Below are 24,914 nucleotides of genomic sequence, written 5' to 3'. Positions count from 1 at the left end.
CCCATGCAGGTTCTTGAACTGCAACACACTTCCTTGGTAGGTCCTCAGTCAAGTCAGGATGCAACCAATCAAGCAGAGTCGTTAGTCGTCTGTTCATTAATAGCTTGGCTGGGCTCCTTCCAGTTGTGGCACAAGGTGTGACGTGTCAGGAGGAAACTTGCAAGACATCGGTCCCAATCACCTTCAACAATCCATTCCAATGCATCTTTGTTGTCCTGACCATCCTCTCGGCCTGGCCATTGGTTGCTGGATGAAAAGTGGCTGAAGTGACATGCCGAATCAGTCCATTATCCAGGAATGTGCGGAATTCCACAGATGTGAACTGGACCCCATTGTCTGAGACAATGGTGTTGGCAACCCATGTGTCGTGAAAAGCCTGCGTAAAGTCTTGATAACAATACGAGATGTCATTGACGATACCAGAACCAATTCTAACCATTTGGAGTATGAATCAACAACAATCAAGAAAGTAGGTCCATCCAGCTCAATCTCACCAACACTGATTGGCAGCAGCCATCCAGGGTTTCAGACGGAACATTCCCAGACCTATCAAGACATGCCAGGGACTGAACCTGGGACCTTTTGCGTGCGAAGCATGTGCACTATCACTGAGCTCTTGTCCTTTCTCCAAAGCTGAAGACCCCAATGTGGCACCTATGGGCACAACAGCACCCTCAGTCCCCTCCCATGATTCCCACCAAGGCCCCTGCACCTTCCAATTGTTATTTTTTCAACTGAGGGGGTCCTTTTCCCCTTTATCTGACTGTTTGATTGGGGTAGCCTTTTTTGAGGAGGTTGTCACCTACTTTTTTTGGTCTGTTTTGGAGTATGGAGATGATTTGCCTGGGGTTTGCGGGAGGGGGTCTAAGCATTGCCAGTTTTCTTCTGTGAAGCTGGTATTCTGTGGTGCCCACAACAGCTTCTTAGATTTCCAAATATGTCCACAAATCCAAAAAGGTTGGGGAGGAAATCCTCTTTAAGACATAGGTTCTATTAATCATTTCACGTGACACATTTTTGGATTTCTTTTGTGGCTTGTGGCCATCATAAAAAAACAAGAGTGTGACAGAACCTTCTCCTGGACCCCAGTCTCTATACCTCACCCACATGCAGGAGGCGGCAGAACTGGCCCAGCTGTCCTGCCCAGAGTGTGAGACACGAGACGGAGGCGAGACTGGAATTAATTCTTGTTTTATTAGAGTGACGGTTACATCAAAGGCAGTGCGCTTCATAGACTTAACTATGCTAACTCACTACTTTCCCTAACTAAGCTATCTAGGCATACTCTGCAGCGTGTGAAGAAAGTTGACTCAGCACCCCAATCAGGGGGAAGCCGCCTTAAGTAGGGAAGGTCTTTGCCTGTAATCTCTGACTCCTCCAAAGTTCCACCTTCTGACCGACCCACTTCTCACGGTGTCTCACATGGGGGGGGGGCAAGCCTCCACCAGCTCATCTGGCAGTACAGGCTCGATAGGTGCTGGCTCGGCTTCAGGAGGCGGGGAAGTGTTTGAAGTGCTAGGCGGGGAGTCCTGAGGAGATGGAGTTGGCACATACACCAGGTCATTCCCCCCACGGCTCTATTGGGGTGTCTGTAGGTGGAGCAAGGTCTGCTTCGGCGGGATAACTGTCCCTGGGAACTGGCAGACTGTCAACTACACCCTCTCCCTCATTGTCCTCGACAGCCTCATCTGCCTCTGATTCCTCTTCCTGCTCTAACTGGGGAAACTGAGGCTTGACCGTCTCCCCACCCTGATCATCCTGGGATAGCTGGGGCTCAACACCAGCAATGTAAAGGCCCAGCTACCAAGCCAGTAAAATCTGGGTGGGACAGAGGGAGGCTAATCTTATTTAATCACTGAGGTAATTTCAGCCAGGGAGTTTCAGATGGAGAGTGCCAAGCCCTTCAAGAAGGTCTGAAAAATAAAGCTGAAAAGCTTGTAGAAGAGCAAATAGGAGAAGGGGAGGTAGGCCGGCCTGAGAACTTGCATGACCACAAATGGCATTGCACCAAGAAGCACAGGATTTGGTGGCAACTTCTCAGAAAAACAGAGAACCTAAGCCTTCAAAACAAAACAAAAAATCCCTTCTGCCCTATGTTTTATTTGAAGAATAAGTTTCAAACACTGGTGTAGAATAGCGGTTAGAAGTGCAAGACAAGAAAGCCCCAGTTCAAACTTTACCTTAGCCACAAATACTGTATTCTAGGTGGCCTTAGGCATCTAACTCAATGTTCTCTCTGACAGATCCCCATTTGCAATTTGGAGAAAACGCCATTGGCCTACCCTACAGGGTTACTGGCCAGAAGAATGCGTATGAAGCATTTGGGACATATGTCTGAAACATTACATATAGGAAGCTGCCTTACACCAAGTCAAACCATTGGTCTGTCTAGCTCAGTATGGTCTACACTGACTAGCCGTGGCTCTTCAGGGTTTTAGGCAGGGGACACTCCTGGGGATTGATGCCAGGGATTGCACCTGGGACCTTCTGCATGCAAAGCAGATGTTCTACCACTGAACGACAGCCCTTCCCCGATAAAAATAACTCCTCCTCTTATTAAATTGGGTGTCCCTTGCGTGGGCATCCTGGGCACCCATACACAAGGAGGGAAAAGGATAGAGGGAATCCTTATGGGGGGGAACCTTCAAGGCATGTCGGAAAACTCCTACTTTTTTAACGGAAAAAGCCATGGATTTCTGAAACCTAACAGGGACAGAGGCCTTTGCATAGGCACTGACTCCATGTTGTCAGAGAACAATGGCAGCAATGAACTTCACACAGGCACAAATCCTCAACTGGCTGCTAGTGGTTATGCTGAAGGGAAGGAAGGACCTTTTGTTGGACTCTGTGAAGAACAGTTAGGCCACATTCACACCATACATTTATTCCACTTTCAAAAGTCATGGCTTCCTGCAAAGATTCATGGGAGTTGTAGTTTGTGAAGGGTGCTGAGAGATGTTAGGAGACCTCTACTGTATTCCCCTCACATTCCCAGAACTGTCTGTGAAGAGGCACTGGCTATTAAACCACTCTGGGAACTGTAACTCTGGGAGGAGAATAGAAGTCTCCTAACAGCTCTTGGCACCCTTCACAAACTACACTTCCCATTATTCTTCGGGGGAAGCTATGGCTGTTTAAAGTTGAATAACAGTGAAAGAAATGTATGGTGTGAATGTGGCCTTAGAAACTACATCCACAGCATATATTAAAAGGACTCTTACACCACTTTAAGAGTCATGGAGAATTCTGGGAACTATAGCTTGCTAAGGGTGCTGAGGACTATAGCCTTGTTAGTCAGCATCCTTACCAAACTAGTTTACAGGATTCTCCATAACTCTTAAAGTGGTGTAAGAGTACTTTAAATATATGCTGTGGATGTGACCTCAGAGAGAAAAACCTCAGCATTTGGTATGAGGATAGAAGTATGCTTACAAAACAGCATAAACCAAGGTTTCTGGCATGGAGAATTCTGCACCCCAATATTTACCCCAAAGATACTCTACGTTGCATGGAAAGAGAGCCAAAAAGGCAGCCAGCAATGCACTGAGGTAATGCAAAGAGATCCAAGCGCCCCAGGACAACTGTGGGGTGAGGGGGGGTAGGAGAGAAGCAGCATGCTCAGGGGAGGGTGGAGAAGGAAGAGAAAAGGATGAGCCAAAGGCCTCGGAATGAGAGGAATGCTGCCTCCTGAAGCTGCTTCAGTTTGGTTTGTCAGTTTTGGGGCGGTGCCTAGATGCCATTAAAAGACCTTCCAACTCTCATCTAGCATCCATCGCATGTCAAAAGCAGAACAAAGAAAACGGACACACCAGTGAACAAAGAGGCCAGGACAACAGGAGATGCCTGAGAGTTGCCCAGCTAGGTGGTGCAGGCACATTGCCATACTCTGCCCAGCTGCTCCACAGAATATTCATGCATACATGCCACAGCACTGTGAGCATGCAAGCCAAAGCATGCAAGCCAGGAGGGGTGTGAAAAGGCCCCACCAAAGCTCACACGGCAGGTGTTCAGTGGGACAGTTCAGCTTAAATACCAACAGCCAAGTTCCACCTGCGCTGTATAGTTAAAGCAGTATTATGCCACTGTCATGGCTTCCTCCAAAGAATCCTGGGAACAACAGTTTGTTAAGGGCACTGAGAGTTGTTAGGAAATCTCAAGTTCCCTTACAGAGTTCTAATTCTCAAAGTGGTTTAACAATCAGTCCCTCTTCCCAAGAAACTCTGGGAACTCTAGCTCTGTGAGGGGAATATAAGTCCCAGGATTCTCTGGGAGAAGCCATGACTGTTTAAAAAGTGGTATAACACTGCTTTAAATGTATAGTGTGGATGGGGCACCAGAGAGGAACTTGAGGAACCTGAGCTAGGGATTATCTGGACTCTGCTGTGCTGCACCTGAGGCAGCAGGCCAAACTCCAGTATCAGCCAGCACAGGATGGGGTAAGAGAATCTCTGAGTCATGCCAGCAGAAGACCACACCCTAGACAGCGGCCTGCTGTTGAGTGGTTTTATATAATGCAATAGTCTGCTTCTTTCCCTCCCCCCACAAGACAAGTACAAGTTTCGCCTGTCACAGAATCTGAATCACCGAAGACAAAGACTGCTACTCGTTTCCCCACCCTGGGCAATGCTGCCAGCCTTGGCCTCGGCCTCATGTGCAGTGCCCCAAAGGCTACTTCACAGCTCACTAGCTTTCCAGTCACACGCAGGCTCATGTGAGAGTATTATAGACCCAACTGGGCTTATGCAACAGAACCCAGGAAAATTCCAGCAGCCATCTCACACTCCTTAGAGCAGAGTTCTTCTAGCTTTCTTCACTTGCACAGGCCCTTTGTAAGGAGGGGAACCTGTGTGTGCAGACAGTTGGCTTTTTTAGGCCTTCCTTCCAAACAAGTATCAACTGCCGCCATTAAGAGTTTGAAAAGAACATTCAGGATTAGCACCCAGAGTGCCAGTGAGCTGTTTTCAACACACATCTGGCCTGTGGCTCTGTAAAAAGCCTTGCTCAACAAGTTTCCCAGAAGGACACACCCCATCCTGGTGAGAGAGGCTCTCACTCATGGCCAAGAAAGTCATATGTGCTCTGTTGCTCCCCTCTGTCTACCAGGCCAGCCAGCAAGGAGTTTTAATTTGCCATGCCTTGATAATTGGGGGTGTGGTGGGGGCTTGGAAAAGGTAGCCTTGATTACCCATTATTTTTTGAGCCCTCTCTATGCTAGTCAATGAGGCTATTGAAAATGTGCACACATGAAAGCAAGTTAGTTTTTTTTTTATTTCTCTCTCCCCCAGTCCAATTTAGGAGAAATGGCTACCCTCCCCCCTCGCAACAGGAAAATGTGTGTTCTTGGCAGACTTTCTAGTTCTCATGGTCAGTCAACAAAGAAGTTTGAAACCATGCAGATACTCTAGCAGAGCTAGTTTCATGCAAATCTTGCAGCTACTTAAGTGTAAGGGTTTTTTAAATTATTTCCCTCCTCTGTAGGCTAAATTTCTGTTCTCATTCCTCTGCTGCCCCTTCCCTCCCTAAAAGCCTCTCCCCTTGCCTTGGCATCTGCCAAGTCTGTGTTGAATCCAAAAAATCCATTCTACAAGGGAGGAAAAATCTGCACTGCAATAAACATTCATTTTGCAGATTAGATTTGTGTAATGATTCTTATGGTAAAATTTGGGCTTCCTTGACACAGAAAGAATGTGTGCATGCACATATGCAAGCAGAAATAAAACAGAACCAGAGCAGTACTAAGAAGCTGGGTTTGACCCACTAACATAAGACTGCCCTCATCTGTAGGGCTTACCAAGCTACGCTTCCCAAGTTCCCTTTGGCACAGAACATGCAATCTAACACTGCTCCCTTCCTCTTGTTTCCCCTCCCCCAAAGAAGAAAGAGCTGCAGGCTCTAGAACCAGTCAGACCTGGACAGCAGGGGAACAACAGTCCAAGCTGCTTCTCTTTCCCACTAACCCACCCTAGCTTCATTACGTGCTGCTTTCCAAATCACCAGTAGGATCTCAGAAGCAAAAACACAGCTCCTGAACACAGTGGAAGAGAAACCAATAGTCAGGGTAGAAACACACTCCTTGCTCTGCCAGTTCCAGTGCATCTCTTCTGAAAACAGGGACACACAATGCTAGTCAAACCCCTCCCCTTTTTATTGTAAAACCTGGTGGCAGGTTGCAGCTTTATTGTAAAACCTGGTGACAGCTTCATTGTGTGTTTTAAAAATTCAGCTTCAAAGAGATTTTGCAACTGATTGGCAGATTAACCTGTTTTCCCTCCAGGTGTGGCCAATAGAAACCCTTTGGGGTAGGTGACTACTGTGTTAGTAGGCTTCGTCAACTCTGGCAAACCAAACCCTAACTTTTCTCATAACCCACAAGCCTAGGCAGTTTATCTGCATTCAGAAATTAGCCTCATGTCTTATGCGCACACATCGCCACTGTATATACGCACCCACATATGATCAGTGATTTTAGCTGTTTCTCCCTGGACCTTCAAGGGGACTGCCAGGGAGATGTTTTTAGTTTTATGGATCACAGTTGCACCATTTCAGAGTTTCTGATCCCTGCAGTCCCAACATATGGCAAGCAGGCCCATACCCAGCAATTTCATAGCAAAGGTGGAGGGTGGGGTCCCAAGAACGGGGAAATGTCACAAGTTAATATAAAACAGCAAACATCTAAATACACATAATTTTTAATACACACTTTTTAAAATTAAGTGTTCTTAAAATATAAAAGGACCTAGTGCTTATCTATCATCCCAGTTTGATAGCACTAACTGGCCTGAGAACTTGGGACTGGGTTACAGTAGCGCCCCGCTTTATAGCGCTTCACTAATGCGGCGGTCTCAATTAGATGCAATTAGACTAAAGCCCCACTCATACGGCGCTTGTTCCGCTTTTACAGCGGTTTTCGGGCATCGCGCACCATTCTATTCAATTAGTTCCACTTTTCAGCGGTTTTTTTCTTTTCAGCGGGGGTCCATAACGTAACCTGCCGTATGAGTGGGGCCCTACTGTATTTCATTTGAAGAATATTACTTCCCCCAAAGAATCCTGGGAACTATTGTTTTGTTAAGGGTGCAGAGAATTGTAGCTCTGTGAGGGGTAATCTACAGTTCCCAGGGTTCTTTGGGGAAAGCCATGTGCTTTAAATGTATGGTGTGTTATACAATAGCCTTACTTCTCTTATTCTACTTCAGAAGAATATTAACAGAATGGGCCAGGAATTAATGTAAGGAGGCTGTAACCCCTCCAAGCCCCACCCAGAACAGAATATGAGTGGACAGACTGGAACCTCAGGACACCTCCCAGACTGAAGGTTCCATGCTATACCCATCCCCCTTAGACCAAACAGTCAGTTTTCACTTTGGATCAGCATCTCATCCATTTACTCTTCATGTCTTAAACGAAGTCCCTTATCTCCAGAGTGGGTAAACTTCAGACTTGCACAACCTGCTTTGTTGTTTGCTTTGTTTGTTTTTGTTTTGTTTTGTTTTGAACCTACCAATCAAATCCAGACGCAAGCCAGTAGGGTGGGAAGGATTCACTTAGGATTAAGGAACAAAATGCTTCCAAGCACATGTTAAACTCATGAATTTGTTTTCAATACCGGAGCTGAGATCACAGTCACACCCCAAATTGGGGAGGTTTCTCCCTTCCCCAAATGTTTTAGCAGTCTAATTCAGTGATGGAGGTGAGAAGCCTTTTAAGCTGTTGCTATTCCAGTCTTCTGCCCTACTATTATTCAACCTGGCCCTTCATGGATACCTGTATTTTGAAAGAGTTTACTGTAAACAGAAGCTACAGCCTTTCCTGTGAAAGCATCCTATGCGTGTCTGTCAGCACAATTCACCCTTTTAATGGGATTAGTTCCTCCTTCTCCCCTCTGTATAATATCCCTCACTTTAAATGTAGGCGCATCCATGACACTTTGCTCAACATTGAAATGCAGTTCCTTGAAACCAACCATGACTTCTTGAAACAAACTGTGGATTTAAGACCTTGGATTAAAAGACATTTTGGAGGAAGAACCAAGCAGCTGGTAGAGAGTGCCACACTTGCCATCTGCTACCAGTGAAAGAAGACAGCCATCTGCAGCAGAACTAAGGCACAAGAGCTAAAAGGACCCTTCCTACCTGCATTGTCCATACTCCAATAGCATTAAAACAGCTAAAACAGCAGTTCTTAAAAGTCAGCAGACCAACCAAGCCTGCCCCAACCAAGACATGAGAGCAACTGCTGGTGCTTCCCAAAGCAGCAGGGTTTAAGACTGACAGCCTCGCACAACAGCCAAAACAAATGAAAATGGAGAGAAGGACTGTAATGACCATTCAATGCACCAAACTACTATTGACATTGCTCATTCCTGTTTTGTTCCTCGCTAATCTGTTACTGTTAGCTATTACTTTATTTTACTTTCAAGATTGCCATGATTAAAGGCGCCATGAAGGAACGGATACTCTGATTGGGCTTGCTAAAATTGTCTATGATTAATTCAGCAACATCACCTGTCCACCAGCAGCTGCAGATGCCCAGAGCTCTGCTTAATCTTGTTCTGTGCCTCCACGTTGAGCATCTCAGCAGTGCTCTCTCCATTGATGGAGATTATGACATCACCAGGTCGAAGGTCACCTTGGGCTGCTTTGCCATGCTCAGTCACCTGGGCCCATAAGGAGAAATGAAGAGACATCAGACTTTAATATGATTGCCTGCAACAACCGATCTTCAACTGCACCAAAGCTAAGACGGCACTGGGGAAGATGAAGAGCAGGTATTCTATGCCACTAGCTCCTTTATTTAACATTTATATACCACGTAGTGTAATAAAATCTCTAAGCAGTTTACATACATTCCTTTGGAAGTGGTGAAGGCATGCTGTGGCATTTGTACAGTTTGTCTGCACTACCTGTATCTTTACATCCAAACATCTGTGCACAAAGGATTTATCTGGATTAGATAATAACATGGGCTAAATTAACCCCTATTAAGAGCACCGCCCATATTGAAGATTAAAAGTGGATTTCCAACGTGTTATGCTTAAAAGAAAAAGTTAATTAAACCCGACTGAAGGCTTTCCAGAAGAGTGACAGAGTTAAATCTGCTATAGCAAAAACATCAAAAGATTACTGTTGCACAATAAAGGCTAATAAGTGTACTGTGACATTAACTTTTCTAATGTACTGTCTTCACCACATACATTCAGAAATTGGAGAGGAAAAAAATTAACCTGCTATGCATTTATGCTAAAACACCTTATTATGGAATAATCAAGTTACTGCCATTATGGTAAAAAAAAAGCAAAATATAAAATTGGCAAGACAATCAGTATCTTTTTAACAATGCTATCGAGGGAAGGGGAAATGCCAGCTACAAAATTACACAGAACTCCTCAGAAAAGATCTCTCTACTGTATAATACTAGTCACTTTGAAAAAGAGCTTAAAATAAAAAAGCGCTTATTCCCTACTTCAAATACCCCCGATTTATGGAACAGCAAAATCCATTTGTCCAGAAATGAATGCTTACTTGGGACGGTTAGAAATTGTTTATGCAACTGAGTTTATTATGTAATTACGATATCCCCTTCAATCCAAAACTAACACTGTTGGGGTGTTATTGATAATTCTGAAAACGAAGGGGTGGCACACTCTTTATATAAAACCTTTTGACAGCCACAAAGATTTTGATGGCCTCTGAATGGCATATGCTGCTGGTATTTCTGGTGCCGGGCTAGTGACTGGTTTAGCAACATTTGGAAAACTTGTAGAAATGGGAAAACCTATAGAAGGAAGGAGATAGCACTAAAGTTTCAAGCAATGTTGGAGTTACTTTTTATTAATTATTGCAAACAATTATATAATGTAGATAAAATATATCATAATATTTTAAACATCTTTGTACTCCAACTGCAGTTTCTGTTAAAGATTCACTCTCAACACTAGAGTTGTACTGTATTCCAGAAGCATCTGGATGTTTAAAATTCATTATTGTGACATACCACTCAGTTGAAATACCAATAAAGAGACAAAAAACCCTGATCCCTTACCACAGGTGCGGAGAACCTTTGGCCCTTCAAATGTTGCTGAAGTACAATTCCCATCAGCCTGGCCATTTGCTATGCCTACTGGGAGCTGTAGTCTAGCAACATCCAGAGCCAAAGGTTTCCCACATCTGCCTTACAACATCTGTAACTCCTAGTTAATTTGTTTGCAGTAAAACACAATTATCAATCAAGCCACTATCAGCAATCAAGTATCTTATACTAAGTTTGCTCACCCTTCTGACTTTTTCCTCCCAGAAAACGGCAATTAATATTTTGTTTATAATTTAGGGAATTAATAAGGCTGTTGCCAAGGCGAAGATGTTCACCTGGTAGCCCCAGGGAGCAAGAGGATATATTTCCCTAGAGTTAAGACAGGGCTCTGTTTCTTAACATGGATCCACAAAGACCGGCCTGCAAGCCACAAGACAGGAGCTTGTTTACACAGTTGGTTGGCCTGCAGCAAGTCAGTCTTAACTACGAATGGGGGAGAAATTCAATTCAGTTCGCATACAAAGGCGAACTTACAGAATTCTAATTTTCCAAAAGAATGCACAAACCAAAACCAAAAGGCAGCCATCCTTCAAAATTTGCACTTCTCTGAATTTTGCAGTGCAGTTCTTCAGCCAAGTAATGTGTACAAAAATGCATATATTCCTGAGAACAACATACAAAAATGCATTATATTAAGGGAAATGGCTTTCCAAAAATGTGTATATTAGGAGAAATTCACACTAAAATGCTGATAACTTTTTCTGAGGACTTTCAAAAATAAAAACCGTGAACTGATGTGGAAATGTGGAGAACCAAACTTAAGACTGGAAGAATAAGAAATTGAGAGAAACCAAAATTGACATACTGGCCCATTCCTAAACTCATTTCAATCTTTAACTCATTTCCAAATGCACAAGTCGCATGCACCAAAGACTAAAGTGAATAGCAAGTGAGAAAAGTGACCCTAATGAAAACATGTAGGCCTTGACTCACCTTGCTTGCTCAAGTTCTCCCAGATACATAACCACACAAGGCTGTGTAAGAAAAGCAGGGCTCTCTTTATCCACACCTAGAGGGAGGGTATACAGAGTTCCCTATTCACACAGTGACCCCAAGAGGTGAGGCTGAACTACTCAAAAACTTATTCGCAATGCAAATGGGTTGGATGATTTGGGGAAATAGCAACCTCTGAAACTATCTGAAGCAGTCCTGATGATGTAAACAAGTCCCTATAAAGTCCAGCAGAAAAAAAGCATGTGTTGGGGTAGCATGGCCACAGGTCGTGTTCCAAATGATTAATCCACACAACCATTACAGCCAATTTATGTAATTACATCCCAGATTTCTTCCATAGAACCCAAGGCAGCATATGGGATCCTCAGGTGGTCACCCATCCAGGCACTAACCAGTTCCCAAATCTAATAAAGCTGCAGCAATAGGGTATCCTACATTATAGAGGGCATTGCTCTCCTTATAGCAAAGGGGGACAATACATCCCCGCCGCGCTACAGGTATTCAGCGCCAAGATAATAGCACAACTGATATATGGAGCACAATTTTGCGCCTACAGTAATTTCGGGTGTCTGGAAGCTATACAAGCCAAATTTCTTAGAGCCATTTTGGGGCTCCCCCCTTGTATTCCTAATGTGGCCTGCCGTCTAGAGGTCGGACTTCCTCTGATAGAGTCTCGGGTGTGGACCCTCAGGATCAATTATTGGCTAAAGCTGATCTTTACCCCTGGGGGACTAGCCCCTCTCACACTAGAAGATCCCTTCCAGTCAAAATGGAAGCGGATGGTGTATAAGAAAATATACGCCTTAGGTTTCTCTCCGGAGACGCTTATTAAATTCGGGCTAACTAAGGCCAAACTGCTTATCTCCCAACGGGTAAAGGACATTGAACTTCAAACTAACCTGAGTTTGCTGGCGGCATACCCTAATCCAGGCCTGACCCGAAGGGTATTTCTACCAGCAAATTACCTTGCAGATTTAACTGTTGTAAAATATAGAAAGGCATTTACCCTAGCCAGGCACAATGTCTTGCCTTCTGCTCTCCTGGAGGGAAGATACAACGGAGTCCCCCTTGGTGATCGAGTCTGCCCATGTGATAACGGGGAGGTGGAGTCAATTGGGCATGTCCTCTTACATTGTTCCTTTTACAGGGACATCTGCCTTGCTTTCATCACCCCAATCTTACAAGCATTCCCTCTGGTTTCGGAATCTGATTATCCCTCCTTTCTGTTAGCGGATAAAATCCCATGGGTCACTAGGAATGTAGCCAGATTTTGCACGGCAGCTATCAAATGTAGGAAAATGGTAATGGATCTTGGTTAAATATTTTATTCTAGCCACTATGTATTTTTAAAAAATATTTTTAATCGTAAATTCAGTTTTTTATACTAATCTGTATGTATTTCACGCTTTTGTGTACGATGCAATTCTTTGTATTGCATTTAGTGATATAATGGCTGCATTTAGTGATATATATGACGGAGCCCTTTAAAGGGGTGTAGTGATTTTCTATGGTGATTTTCCGCAGCTCTTTTCAGAAATTGATTTTTTTTAAAAAAATCTGCCTAAAATTTTGATATTGATATTTTATTAATACTTCCTCCAATTTACTGATTCCATCTATCTACATTTCCTTTCAAAATATCAGTACTTCTTTTCAAAATATTAATATTAATATCAATATGTTTTCTGAGGGGAAAAAACATGGGTTGTAAAAGCAGCGGCTTGCAGACAAAGAATGAACTCGAATCAATACCAGCTTGTTAATTTGACAGAATGCTTTCGAACTGGCACCAGCCAACAGATCTCCTCCCTAGCAGGTGCACAGCTCACCTGGCCACAGTATTCCACATTAGGAGGAAATGTACTAGGCTATATTCAACTAAATCCTACTCAGAATAGGCGCATTGATACTAATGAACCTACGTTAAGCTGACCAAAACACTTTATTTATTTATTTATTTATTTATTTAATATATTTATTTAATATATTTATTATTTGATTTATATCCCGCCCATCCTCCGAGCAGGAGCCCAGGGCAGCAAACAAAAGCACTAAAAACACTTTAAAACATCATAAAAACAGACTTTAAAATACATTAAAACATTTTTAAAAACATTTTTTTAAAAAGATTTCAAGACTTTTTTTAAAAAATTGGTTTTTTAAAAAAGTTTTTAAAATATATTAAAATATATTAAACATTTTATATTTTAAAATATTTAAAATATTTTATATTTTTAAAATATATTAAAAAGCAATTCCAACACAGAAGCAGACTGGGATAAGGTCTCAATTTTAAAGGCTTGTTGAAAGAGGAAGGGCTTCAGTAGGCGCTGAAAAGGTAACAGAGATGGCGCCTGTCTAATATTTAAGGGGAGGGAATTCCACAGGGTAGGTGACGCCACACTAAAGGTCCGTTTCCTATGTGTGCAGAACGGACCTCCTGATAAGATGGTATTTGCAGGAGGCCCTCACCTGCAGAGCGCAGTGATCGACTGGGTATATAAGGGATAAGACGGTCTTTCAGGTATCCTGGTCCCAAGCTGTATAGGGCTTTGTACACCAAAACTAGAACATTGAACTTGGCCCGGTAGCAAATGGGCAGCCAGAGCAATTCTTTCAGCAGCGGGGTGACATGTTGGCGATACCCTGCCCCAGTGAGCAGTCTTGCCACCGCATTTTGCACCAGCTGCAACTTCTGAACCAACTTCAAGGGCAGCCCCACATAGAGCGTATTACAGTAATCCAGCCTGGAGGTTACCAGTGCATGGACAACAGTGGTCAGGTTATTCCGGTCCAGAAACAGCCACAGCTATCTTACCAGCCAAAGCTGGTAAAAGGCACTCCTAGCCACGGAGGTCACCTGGGCCTCTAGTGACAAAGATGGATCCAGGAACACCCCCAGGCTACCAACCTGCTATTTCAGAGGGCATGCGACCCCATTCAAAGCAGGGAACTGACTAATTATCCGAACTCAGGAACCACCAACACACAGTGCCTCCATCTTGCTAGGATTCAGACTCAGTTTATTGGCCCTCATCCAGCCCACCACCAAGTCCAGGCAGCAGTCAAGGGCTTGCATGGCCTCTCCCGATTCAGATGTTACGGAGAAATAGAGCTGGGTATCATCAGCATACTGCTGAGACCTCACCCCAAATTTCCTGATGACCACTCCCAAGGGCTTCCTGTAGATGTTAAATAGCACTGGGAACAAGATGGTACCCTGCGGCACCCCACAGCACAACTGCCAGGGGGCTGAAAGACAGTCACCCAATGCTATTCTCTGAGAGCGACCTTGGAGATAGGATCAGAACCACTGTAAAACAGTGCCTCCAATACCTATCTCACCAAGTCAGCCTAGGAAGATACCATGGTTAATGGTATCAAAAGCCACTGAGAGATCAAGTAAGAATAACAGGGTCACACTCCCCCTGTCCTCCTCCTGATAAAGGTCATCCATCAGGGCAACCAAGGACGATTCAGTCCCATAACCAGGCCTGAACCCAGACTGGCATGGGTCAAGATAATCTGTTTCATCCAAGAGTACTTGCAATTGCTGCGCCACAACCCTCTCAATCACCTTCCCTAAAAAGGGGGTATTTGCGACCAGTCAGTAGGTGTCACAAGCCAATGGGTCCAGAGTGGGCTTTTTCAGGATTGGTCAGATCACTGCCTCTTTCAAGGTGGCTGGAACCACTCCCTCCCGCAATGAGGGATCCACTGGGTCAAACCTCCTCGGCAACCTTTAATAAGCCAAGAAGGGCAAGGGTCGAGACAACATGTTGCTGGCCACTTCAATGTAAGCATCTTGTCTGCATCATTAGGGCGCATCAACTGAAACCGTTCCCAAGAAGTTGCAGCAGACATTGCACTGGACACCTCATTGGGGACTACAGTAGATGTGGAGGGGGCATCAAGACTGCTATGGAGGCGAGCAACTTTAACTTCAAAATGCCTTGCAAACAATTCACGTTGGGCCTCCAAAGGGTCTAAAACACCATTTCCTGGAGTTGATGTCAACAGACCCGATAATACGGAAAAGCTCCACTGGACAGCTACTTGAGGATGTGATGGAGGCAGAGAAGTGGGCCTTCTTTGCCACCCTCATCGCCACACAGTAGGCACGGTTATGATGTTGTACTTGTGCCTGATCAGCCTCATAGCACGTCTTTCACCACTTGCGCTCTAGCCTTCATCCAGCCTGTTTCATTGCCCGTAGCTCACTGGTGTACCAAGGTGCAAACCAGGCTCCACAATGCCGGAGAGGGCACTCGGGGGCAACTGTGTCAAGAGCCCAACGGGCCTCGCTGTTCCACAGTGTGACAAGGGCTTCAACAGGGTCACCTGCTCTATCTACTGGAAATTCCCCCAAGGCATTCAGGAATCCTGTGGATTCCATTAGGCTCCAGGGGCAGACCATCTTAATCTGTCCACCCCCCTGCAGGGAAGGATTGGAGACATAAGTCTAAACTTTACCAGGAAGTGGTCTGACCATGACAATAGGGTGACATCCACAACCCCCCATCTCCAGACCACCCCTTCCTCCATCTGGAGCAAAAACAAAGTTGAGGGTGTGCCCTGCCCTATGAGTCGGGCCAGTGACAACTTGAGACAGCCCCATGGTCATCATGGAGGCCATGAAGTCCCAAACTGGAACACTAGAGGCAGCCTCCACATGGACATTGAAATCACCCAGCACTATCGTTCTGGGCTTCTCCAACACCACAGCTGAGACGGCCTCCGCCAGCTCGGTCAGAGAAGTTGCTGGGCAGCAGGGTGGACGGTACACCAGCAGCAACCCTAGCCTACTGTGTCCTTGGCCCGACACCAGATACAGGTCCTCACAGCCAGTTCCAAGACAAAGTGGTTTCCTGGTGACAGAGATGGACGTTCTGAAGACCGCAGCAACTCCTCCGCCCCATCCTGCAGCCTGTGCTGGTGTTGCACTGATCCAGGTGGGCAAAGCTGGGTCAGATCAACTCCTCCCACCTACGTTTTGGCAATGCACACCAAACTGGCACCTTCATCCACAATCAAATCACGGATGAGAGTGGTCTTATTGTTACCGATCTGGCATTAAACAACAACACATACAGGCCAGTGGACACAGCAGATGAGCAACGAGGAACCCATCCATGACAGGAGTAGCAGCAAGGAACAAGACGCAGATATTTATTTTTTTATTTTTATTTAATTTATATACCGCCCTAAGCCAAAAAGGCTCTCTGGGCAGTGTACATAAAAGATAAAACAAGCAAAATATATAAATACAGTAAATATAACAAAATCAAAAATCAAAAGGAACAAAAACCAAGCAACATCAAAATATAACAATAATAAGATACTGTTTAAAATACACTATAAAAACAATTATTAAAATACATTTTAAAATGCCTGGGAGAATAAAAAGGTTTTCACCTGGCGCCAAAAAGATAGCAGCATCGGCGCCAGGCGTACCTCATCGGGGAGACTATTCCACAATTCGGGGGCCACCACTGAGAAGGCCCTGGTTCTGGTCACCACCCTCCGAGCTTCTCGATGGGATGGGACTCGGAGGAGGGCCTTAGATGTCGAGCGCAGTGTACGGGTAGGTTCGTATTGGGAGAGGCGTTCCACCAGGTATTGCGGCCCCATGCCGTGTAGGGCTTTATAGGTCAAAACCAGCAGTTTGAATTTAGCCAGGAAACAAATAGGAAGCCAGTGCAGACGGGCCAGAACAGGTGTTATATGAGCGGACCTTCTGGTCCGCGTCAGTAGTCTGGCCGCTGCATTCTGGACTAGCTGTAGTTTCCGAACTATCTTCAAGGGCAGCCCAACGTAGAGCGCTTCAAAATTTCTGGAAATTTTACATCTCTAGACAAGGATCCTAAATATGTAATGGAGAAATGGGTGCATGCATCTCTCCTTACATGTACATGATAACATGCAACACAGGCTGTAACATGGGACAAATTTTTTTCCAGTCTTCTGTGATAATTCACCACATCCCCATGGCTATATTTCCCTCTACCCGTGATCACTGAAATTGGGGTGGCATCACCCATGTTTCTCTGTACCAAGACTCCTCTTAAATACCTGATACGGACCCAAGACAAGCCCACCAACAACACCTGCTTGAGCCAATTAACCCAGTAGGCCTCTGAGATAATTGGGAACAGTCATACCCATTCAAACTTTTTCCCACCGGGCCCATCTACTCCCCTCCTGTCTCACACCCAGGGAGGGCCAGCCTTCTGCCAGTTACAGACTCTCACTCTGTAGGCATCTGGCGACTTTCTCCTATCATTCAGTTCACTGCACAGACTCTCACCCCACAACCTTCCCACCATCAATCTCCTCTAGATTGGTTTAACAGAAAAATAATAAAACAATTTTTTAAAAAAGTAATAGAAGGGGGGTAGCACCCTCACCCTCAGGACTGGTGTCACCCCTTCAGTGGCAACCCCACCGCCCAAGGGCAGCTGGGCTTTTATGCCTCCTGCCCCAGCCAGCAGCTGATGCAAGAGGCTGCAAGATTGACTGCAGCCTCTCTCTGGAGCCAGGGTCAGGCAGGGTGTCCCAGTCCTTGCAGCACTTACCAGGGACTTCAGCTGTCTCAAGGGACAGCATCCCAAAGGAGCAAGCAGCAAGCACCCAGATGCTCAGGTACTCACTCCCAGGGCAGGTCTTCTTCAGTCCCCTAGTGCTGCAGCTGTTCTCTACTACTCTTAGTGTTGCCAAATTTTGTGCTGCAGTGAGCCAAACTCGCCAGGAATTAATACTAGACATCTTGTAAATTTTTCCTCTTGGAATTTTATAATTGATGCTCTAACAATTTGTTCTTATTTTATTTTATCCTGTGTTACTGCATTTTATTCTTCTGTATATTTGGATAATCTTCACTTTTGAGAGTCTTATGTTCTTATTTATTTATTTATTTATTTATTTATTTATTTATTTAATATTCAGCCCTTCCTCCCAGCAGGAGCCCAGGGGGCAAACAGAAGCGCTAAAAACACTTTAAAACATCATAAGAACATAAGAACATAAGAAGAGCCTGCTGGATCAGGCCAGTGGCCCATCTAGTCCAGCATCCTGTTCTCACAGTGGCCAACCAGGTGCCTGGGGGAAGCCCGCAAGCAGGACCCGAGTACAAGAACACTCTCCCCTCCTGAGGCTTCCGGCAACTGGTTTTCAGAAGCATGCTGCCTCTGACTCGGGTGGCAGAGCACAGCCATCATGGCTAGTAGCCGACCTTAAAATACATTAAAACAAAACAACATTGAAAACAATTGTTTTAAAAAAACTTTTAAAATATCTTTTAAAAAAGGGTTAATTATTAAAAAAACATATTAACAAGCAATTTAAACACAGATGCAGACTGGGATATGTCTCAACTTAAAAGGTTTGTTGAAAGAGGAAAGTCTTCAAAAGGCGCCGAAAAGATAGCAGAGATGGCACCTGCCTAATATTCAAGGGGAGGGAATTCCACAGGGTAGGTGCCGCCACACTAAAGGTTCGTTTCCTATATTGTGCAGAATGAACCTCCTGATAAGATGGTATCTGAAGGAGACCCGCACCTACAGAGCCTAGTGATCGACTGGGTATATAAGGGGTAAGACAGTCTTTCAGGTATCCTGGTCCCAAGCTGTATAGGGCTTTGTACACTAAAACTAGAACCTTGAACTTGGCCTGGTAGCAAATGGGCAGCCAGTGCAATTCTTTCAGCAGTGGGATGACATGTTGGCAAAACCCTGCCCCAGTGAGCAGTCTCACTGCCACATTTTGCACCAGCTGCAACTTCCGAACCAACCTCAAAGGCAGTCCTCAAAGGCAGTCCCACCTCAAAGAGCGCATTACAGTAATCCTGATTCAGATGTTACAGAGAAATAGAGCTGAGTATCATCAGCATACTGCTGACACCTCACCCCAAAGCTTCTGACGACTGCTCCCAAGGGCTTCATATAGATGTTAAACAGCATGGGGAACAAGATGGTACCCTGTGGCACCCCACAGCGCAACTGTCAGGGGGCTGAAAGACAGTCACCCAATGCTATTTTCTGAGAGCGACCTTGGAGATAGGATCAGAACCACTGTAAAACACTGCCTCCAATACCTATCTCACCAAGTCGGCCAAGGAGGATACCATGGTTAATGGTATCAAAAGCCACTGAGAGATCAAGTAAGAATAACAGGGTCACACTCCCCCTGTCCTCCCAGTAAAGGTCATCCATCAGGGCGACCAAGGATGATTCAGTCCCATAACCAGGCCTGAACCCAGACTGGCATGGGTCAAGATAATCTGTTTCATCCAAGAGTACTTGCAATTGCTGTGCCACAACCCTGTCAATCACATTCCCTAAAAAGGGGGTGTTTGCGACCAGTCGGTAGGTGTCACAATGAGTCCAGAGTGGGCTTTTTCAGGATCGGTCAAATCACCACCTCTTTCAAGGTGGCTGGAACCATAATCAGGCCTGAACCTGTTTCATCCAAGAGTACTTGTATATTAGAGTTTTACACTGGTTATTGACCGTAACAATAAATAATCGAATCGTAGTTATGTAGTTGTCTATTAATGTCAGTGGGTCTAGTCTGAGTAGGATTAGCATCAAATACCACTCATTGTAGTTGTTTAGTTAAATTACAGTAATTATTTCTACAACTGCATCAATACGTATAAATTAGTTTATGTAGACTTTATGCAGAGTTCTTCTTTTTTGATTATGTTTTTCCTCTCATTTGTGGTCAAGTGGCCATCCTATTCAGCAAGGTTGCTCACTACATCATGTGACTTTAATAGATTCTGGCAATAGTTGTTATTTTATTTCAAGAAATTTGTATTTCTGTAGCAATGCTATGCAATACACTCCACTGTAATTCCAATCTGGCCAGCAGTAGGGCAAGCTGCACAGGCAGAACACATCCTGCTTCCTTCTAACCGAGCAGGGATGGAAAGCAGGGAAATTCCCTCGATCAACACCAGAGACTAGAATCAGGAAGAAGTATATTAGATCCCTACCTCTTGTAGTCTGTGCGTGCAGCACGACTGGGGCTTAGAGTAAGTTCCCAGGGAATAGGTCTCTAGAAAAAATGGTAAACAGGATCTGTCTGCCTCATTATAGACTGAAAGGGTCACACTTAGCTCACCACCCCACCCAGAAAAACAGGCAGCTTCCTTTAGAGCCTCTGTCCCAAGCAACTTCAGAGCCCTCTAAGGCAGCACCAAAAAAAATAAAAATGCTCAGCATTCCAGGATGTCCTGCAAGACTCCACAGACATTCAATGCAGGAACAGCCAGGCCAACCAATTTCTACACTCCAGCCTCTCCATAGGAAATTCCACAGAGAGCAAAGCTTTCAGTGAAATAGAGCATATTTAGTGGGAATGCAATGTGCTACCTTGTTCAAGAGCCTGTTGTAGCTTCCAGCTGTGATCTAGTCCAGTGCATCTAGCCCTCTACTAATGGCATTGGCTGCTAATGTGCCAAAACACGCAAAGATGTAAATCCAAAGTTTGCAGAAGCACAAAAAGAAAATCTTTAGAAAAAGTTAATGGAGGATCCTAAGAACAGCTCAGTGAGAATGGCACATACTCAGTACCCACAGAATGCTGACCGACTATTGGAAGGAAAAACCACTGAACACAAGGTAGGAGGGTGATGGAACAGAATGTCTGGAAGAGATATACAGATAAAAATAATAATACAGAGAAGTCTCTCAGTGTTTGGTTAGGTCCTTTCCTGGTCCACATTGAGAAGCTATTTTTAAATGTCTCTAAGGATGCAACTGAATAAACTGAGTCTGAATCCTAGCAAGACGGAGGAGCTGTGGGTTGGTGGTTCCTGAGTTCAGATAATTGGTCAGTTGCCTGCTTTGGATGGGGTTGTACTGCCTCTGAAACAGCAGGTCCGTAGTCCGGGGGTGCTCCTGGATCCTTCTTTGTTACTAGAAGCCTAGGTGACCTCAGTGGCTAGGAGTGCCTTTTATCAGCTTTGGCTCGTAAGACAGCTGTGGCCATTCCTGGACTGGGATAACCTGACCACTGTTGTCTATGCACTGGTAACCTCCAGGCTGGATTACTGTAATACGCTCTATGTGGGGCTGCCCTTGAGGTTGGTCTGGAAGCTGCAGCTGGTGCAGAATGTGACGGCGAGACTGCTCACTGCAGCAGGGTATCGCCAACGTGTCACCCCACTGCCCATTTGCTACCGGGTCAATTTCAAGGTTCTACTTTTGGTATACAAAGCCCTATATAGCTTGGGACCAGGATACCTGAAAGACCGACTTATTCCTTATATGCCCAGTCAATCATTGTGCTCTGCAGGTGAGGGCCTCCTGCAAATACCATCTTATCAGGAGGTCCATTCTGCACAACGTAAGAAATGGACCTTTAGTGTGGCTGCACCTACCCTGTGGAATTCCCTCCCCTTAAATATTAGACAGGCGCCATCTCTGTTACCTTTTCAGCGCCTATTGAAGACCTTCCTCTTTCAACAAGCCTTTTAAGTTGAGACCTTATCCCAGTCTGCATCTGCGTTGGAATTGCTTTTTAATATGTTTTTAAACCTCATTTTTTTTAAAAAAAAATGTTTTGAAAGCTTTAAAAAAATGTTTTTAAATATGTTTTGTTTTAATGTATTTTAAAATCTCTTTTTATGATGTTTTAAAGTGTTTTTAGTGCTTTTGTTTGCCACCCTGGGCTCCTGCTATAAGCAAAGGCTGGATATAAATCAAATAATAAATAAATAAATAATAAACTGTGATTTGGCTATGGAAATCGATAAAGAAAGCCTAGAGTTTAATATAATGGAGAGTGGGTACCACCAGTGTGTCCACCCAAGCCCTCCCATCACAAAAACAGTTCAATAAGGACTGATCAATTTGAGAAGCAACATGGGGTGTAGAGGCCAACTTCATGGAGGTCTGGAGAATGTTCCATTTGCTGCTCTACCCACACTCTTTTTGCCTTTGGGTTGGCAACTGGGGAGCAGATTGTTCCTTTCAAGAAGCCAGACATAAATCAGCCAGTTGCTAAACACCACTCACAATGTTTTCTTGGAGTCTAAGGGACCCTCCATACTAGGTTTTGTTTGGGGAGGGCAGGTGTATTCTGCAAGAAGTCTGACACAAGAGTGCATTAGTGGTGGATTTACAATGGAGTATCCACACATCATTCCACATTATTGGTTATTCTATGATGCTTCTCTAATGTTACCACATTGTTGCTGTCTGGAGAGACACAATTGTGCAATGGCATAACAACAGTGGGACGATGACAACAACACAACACAGAACATTTATGGTATAGAAAGTTACAGGATTTCAGTAGGAAGCTATGGGACATGCAGTGACTGGAAACAAAGCAGTATGTCTATCTGAAACATTTGCAGGTGGAATCACTACTGAAAGTGGGATTGTGTATTACTGGCTCATGAGCACAAATCATGCATGCATGCATAATTAAAAGGACGTCTGAAGGGGCCTCAAGAATCCTTCTTGTGCATGACTCTCCCACTGTGCAATTTTCCAAGAAATTATTAAGAAGCAGCAGATCACTTTCCATGTAAGCCTCTCCCCTACCAATGACATGCATCACGTAGTGCACAGGCCATAAGATGAACTCTGCTACACTATACAGGCAGTCAGTGGAAGTGATAGGAGACAGGGATACCCACCTTAGATACTATGATGGGCTTCCTGAAGTCCCTGCCCCCTGTTATGCGGAAGCCCCAGGGAGCCAGGCCAATAAGGTTCACAGTCACCGACATGGCAGTTCCACTAGCAGTGAGAAGGCAACCACGGCACCTGGTGGGCCTGAAAAACAAAAAGACGGTGGCATGAGTCGTTGCGGAAGGATAAGAATTCTATGAAGAGCACACAACAGAAATGCTGATTAATAGTATGAATGGGTGCCTGCAAGTTGCAGGAAGGAGAAGACAAGGAAGCTTTTTGGCCCAAGAACACAGGAAGCTGTTGTGTGCCAAGGTGGACCGATTGATCCATCTAGCTCAGTATTTTCTACACTGACTGGCAGTGGTTCTCCAGGGTTTCAGGCAGAGATCCCTTCCAACCCTACCTAGATATGCCGGTGATTGAACCTGGGGTCTTCTGCATGCAAAGCAGTTGCTCTACCATTGGCCTGCGACCCTTCCTGAATTGCAGGGAGTAATCTATTCAATCATTCGTGCACTATTTAGTTATGTGAAGCATTTTTTTTACCATGCTGTTTAGGTGAAAAGGCTCCCAAAGTGACTTACAAAGATCAATAGAAATATAATCCCTGCCTTCAGTCTTATAAATCTAAAAGACATGACACATGAAAGTAAAAAACAACAACATACACATTTGTTCCTTTCAGAGTTTTTTTTTCTTTATTTCATTTTTTTTATTCTTCCCCCCTTCAATTTTTCTGTAATATAAAGTTTTTGTAACATAAGTTACATAAGATAAATCAACTTTCTTTAAAAAAACTAGAAAGACATAACACATGAAGAAAAAGTCATGTGGAGGGAGGAGGGGGGGAAAGCAAACTCAGGCACCAGTAACAGTTCTTGTAAATGACTGGCCGGGATGGAAACAGTCGACAGTAGAGAGTGGGCCAAAGGCAGCTGGTCTCTCAGCAGAGGAAATGGAATAGCCCTGCACCCCTTGTTTCTCCCTGCCCTGCAGCTTGATGGAACGGCTACCACTAGGTGACAATTGGCATCAGGTTCAGATATGCAGTGTGGCTTTTTTTTGAGGCTGGGGAGCCACAGACATCAGGCACACCAACTCCTCAGAAACCCAAAGGTGGCTTTGCTGATGGCAGAGGCTGTTGTCACTGGATCTAGCAAGTTGCCAGTGCATGCAATCAAATCCTTATTTATTCATTCATTCATTCATTCATTCATTCTTCCTGGAAGGAGCTCCATGAGTGAACAATCATGGTAAGTATCAGAAGTGGGACTGAATTTGAAAACAAGATGACCATATGAATAAACAACAAAAAGAACATTTGCAAAACAAATATAACAAACATTTGACATCTAGCTGTGCTTACAGGTGCCACAGAGCGAAATCCCCACCCCCAGTTCTCTGTCCTACTTGGCCGCCTCAGTTTCACCACCTCCATTTTGCCAAATATTCTCTGCTGGGAGGACAGAAATTTTCCAACAGTTTATGGGGAGAGTGAGAAGAAAATTCTAAGAAAAGTATCTTCTGAGAAATTTCAGCTGAGTTGCTATCAAATTAAACTGTATTGTTGGTTCATACAGCTGGATAAAGGAAGCAGCAGGCTAAGAGAGGAAGACTGGAAGCAGTAGGGGACCAGTCCATTGCTGCATTCAATAATATGAAAATAACAACAAAACTGAATTCAGAGTTGTGCTTACAGTTCTCCATCTTATTCATGAAATTGCACACAAGAAGGAAATTTCACCACATATTTGCCAGGGCAATGGTGAAATTTCCCAACAGTTCAATGGGAATCCTCCCAAAACAATGTTTTTATACAGTACATCAGAATATTCTTTTCTCCCCAAGCTCATCAATTTTGGTCTTCAGTAATATCTGCAATCAGTGCTATTACAGGTCAAGCAATAGGCTTAGATCCTGCTCTTTGTTTATTGTTGGATCTCAATTTAAAGTCTTTAATACAATAGGCCACCAGGTTGGTTATATCCCAAGGATGCAATGATGCTTCAAATTTCACATTAGAATGTTGGTACAAGAAATTATTCTATATAGCTTTATCGGAAAAACTTGCTCACCTTCTTAAGGTTTTACAGAGCAAAGCCAAACCAGATGATTATGCCACAGTTTGGTGCCTTTTATAACCTATGTTGATGATCGCCCTCTCCATACCCTGATCCCTGTTAACCAAGATTTTATTTGGCACAGTTTATAAAACACACACAC

At 44.4% G+C, this 24,914-nt stretch overlaps 1 protein-coding gene across 2 annotated transcripts in view; it reads right to left on the bottom strand.

Moving 5' to 3' along the window:
- PDLIM2 (PDZ and LIM domain 2) overlaps positions 1–24,914 on the bottom strand; it is a 95,980-nt gene that overhangs the window by 43,724 nt on the left and 27,342 nt on the right. For both annotated transcript variants that reach the window (XM_061593038.1, XM_061593039.1), the window contains exons 2-3: positions 22,694–22,832; positions 8,505–8,656 (exon numbers count right to left, since the gene is read on the bottom strand). In XM_061593038.1, coding sequence (XP_061449022.1) covers positions 8,505–8,656; positions 22,694–22,786 — 245 coding nt within the window. In that variant the 5' untranslated portion in view covers positions 22,787–22,832. The remainder of the gene's footprint in view (positions 1–8,504; positions 8,657–22,693; positions 22,833–24,914) is intronic.

Source organism: Rhineura floridana, chromosome 12 (genome assembly GCF_030035675.1).
Source record: "Rhineura floridana isolate rRhiFlo1 chromosome 12, rRhiFlo1.hap2, whole genome shotgun sequence".
Taxonomy (NCBI): domain Eukaryota; kingdom Metazoa; phylum Chordata; class Lepidosauria; order Squamata; family Rhineuridae; genus Rhineura; species Rhineura floridana.
This window is presented reverse-complemented; position numbering and strand designations above follow the sequence as displayed.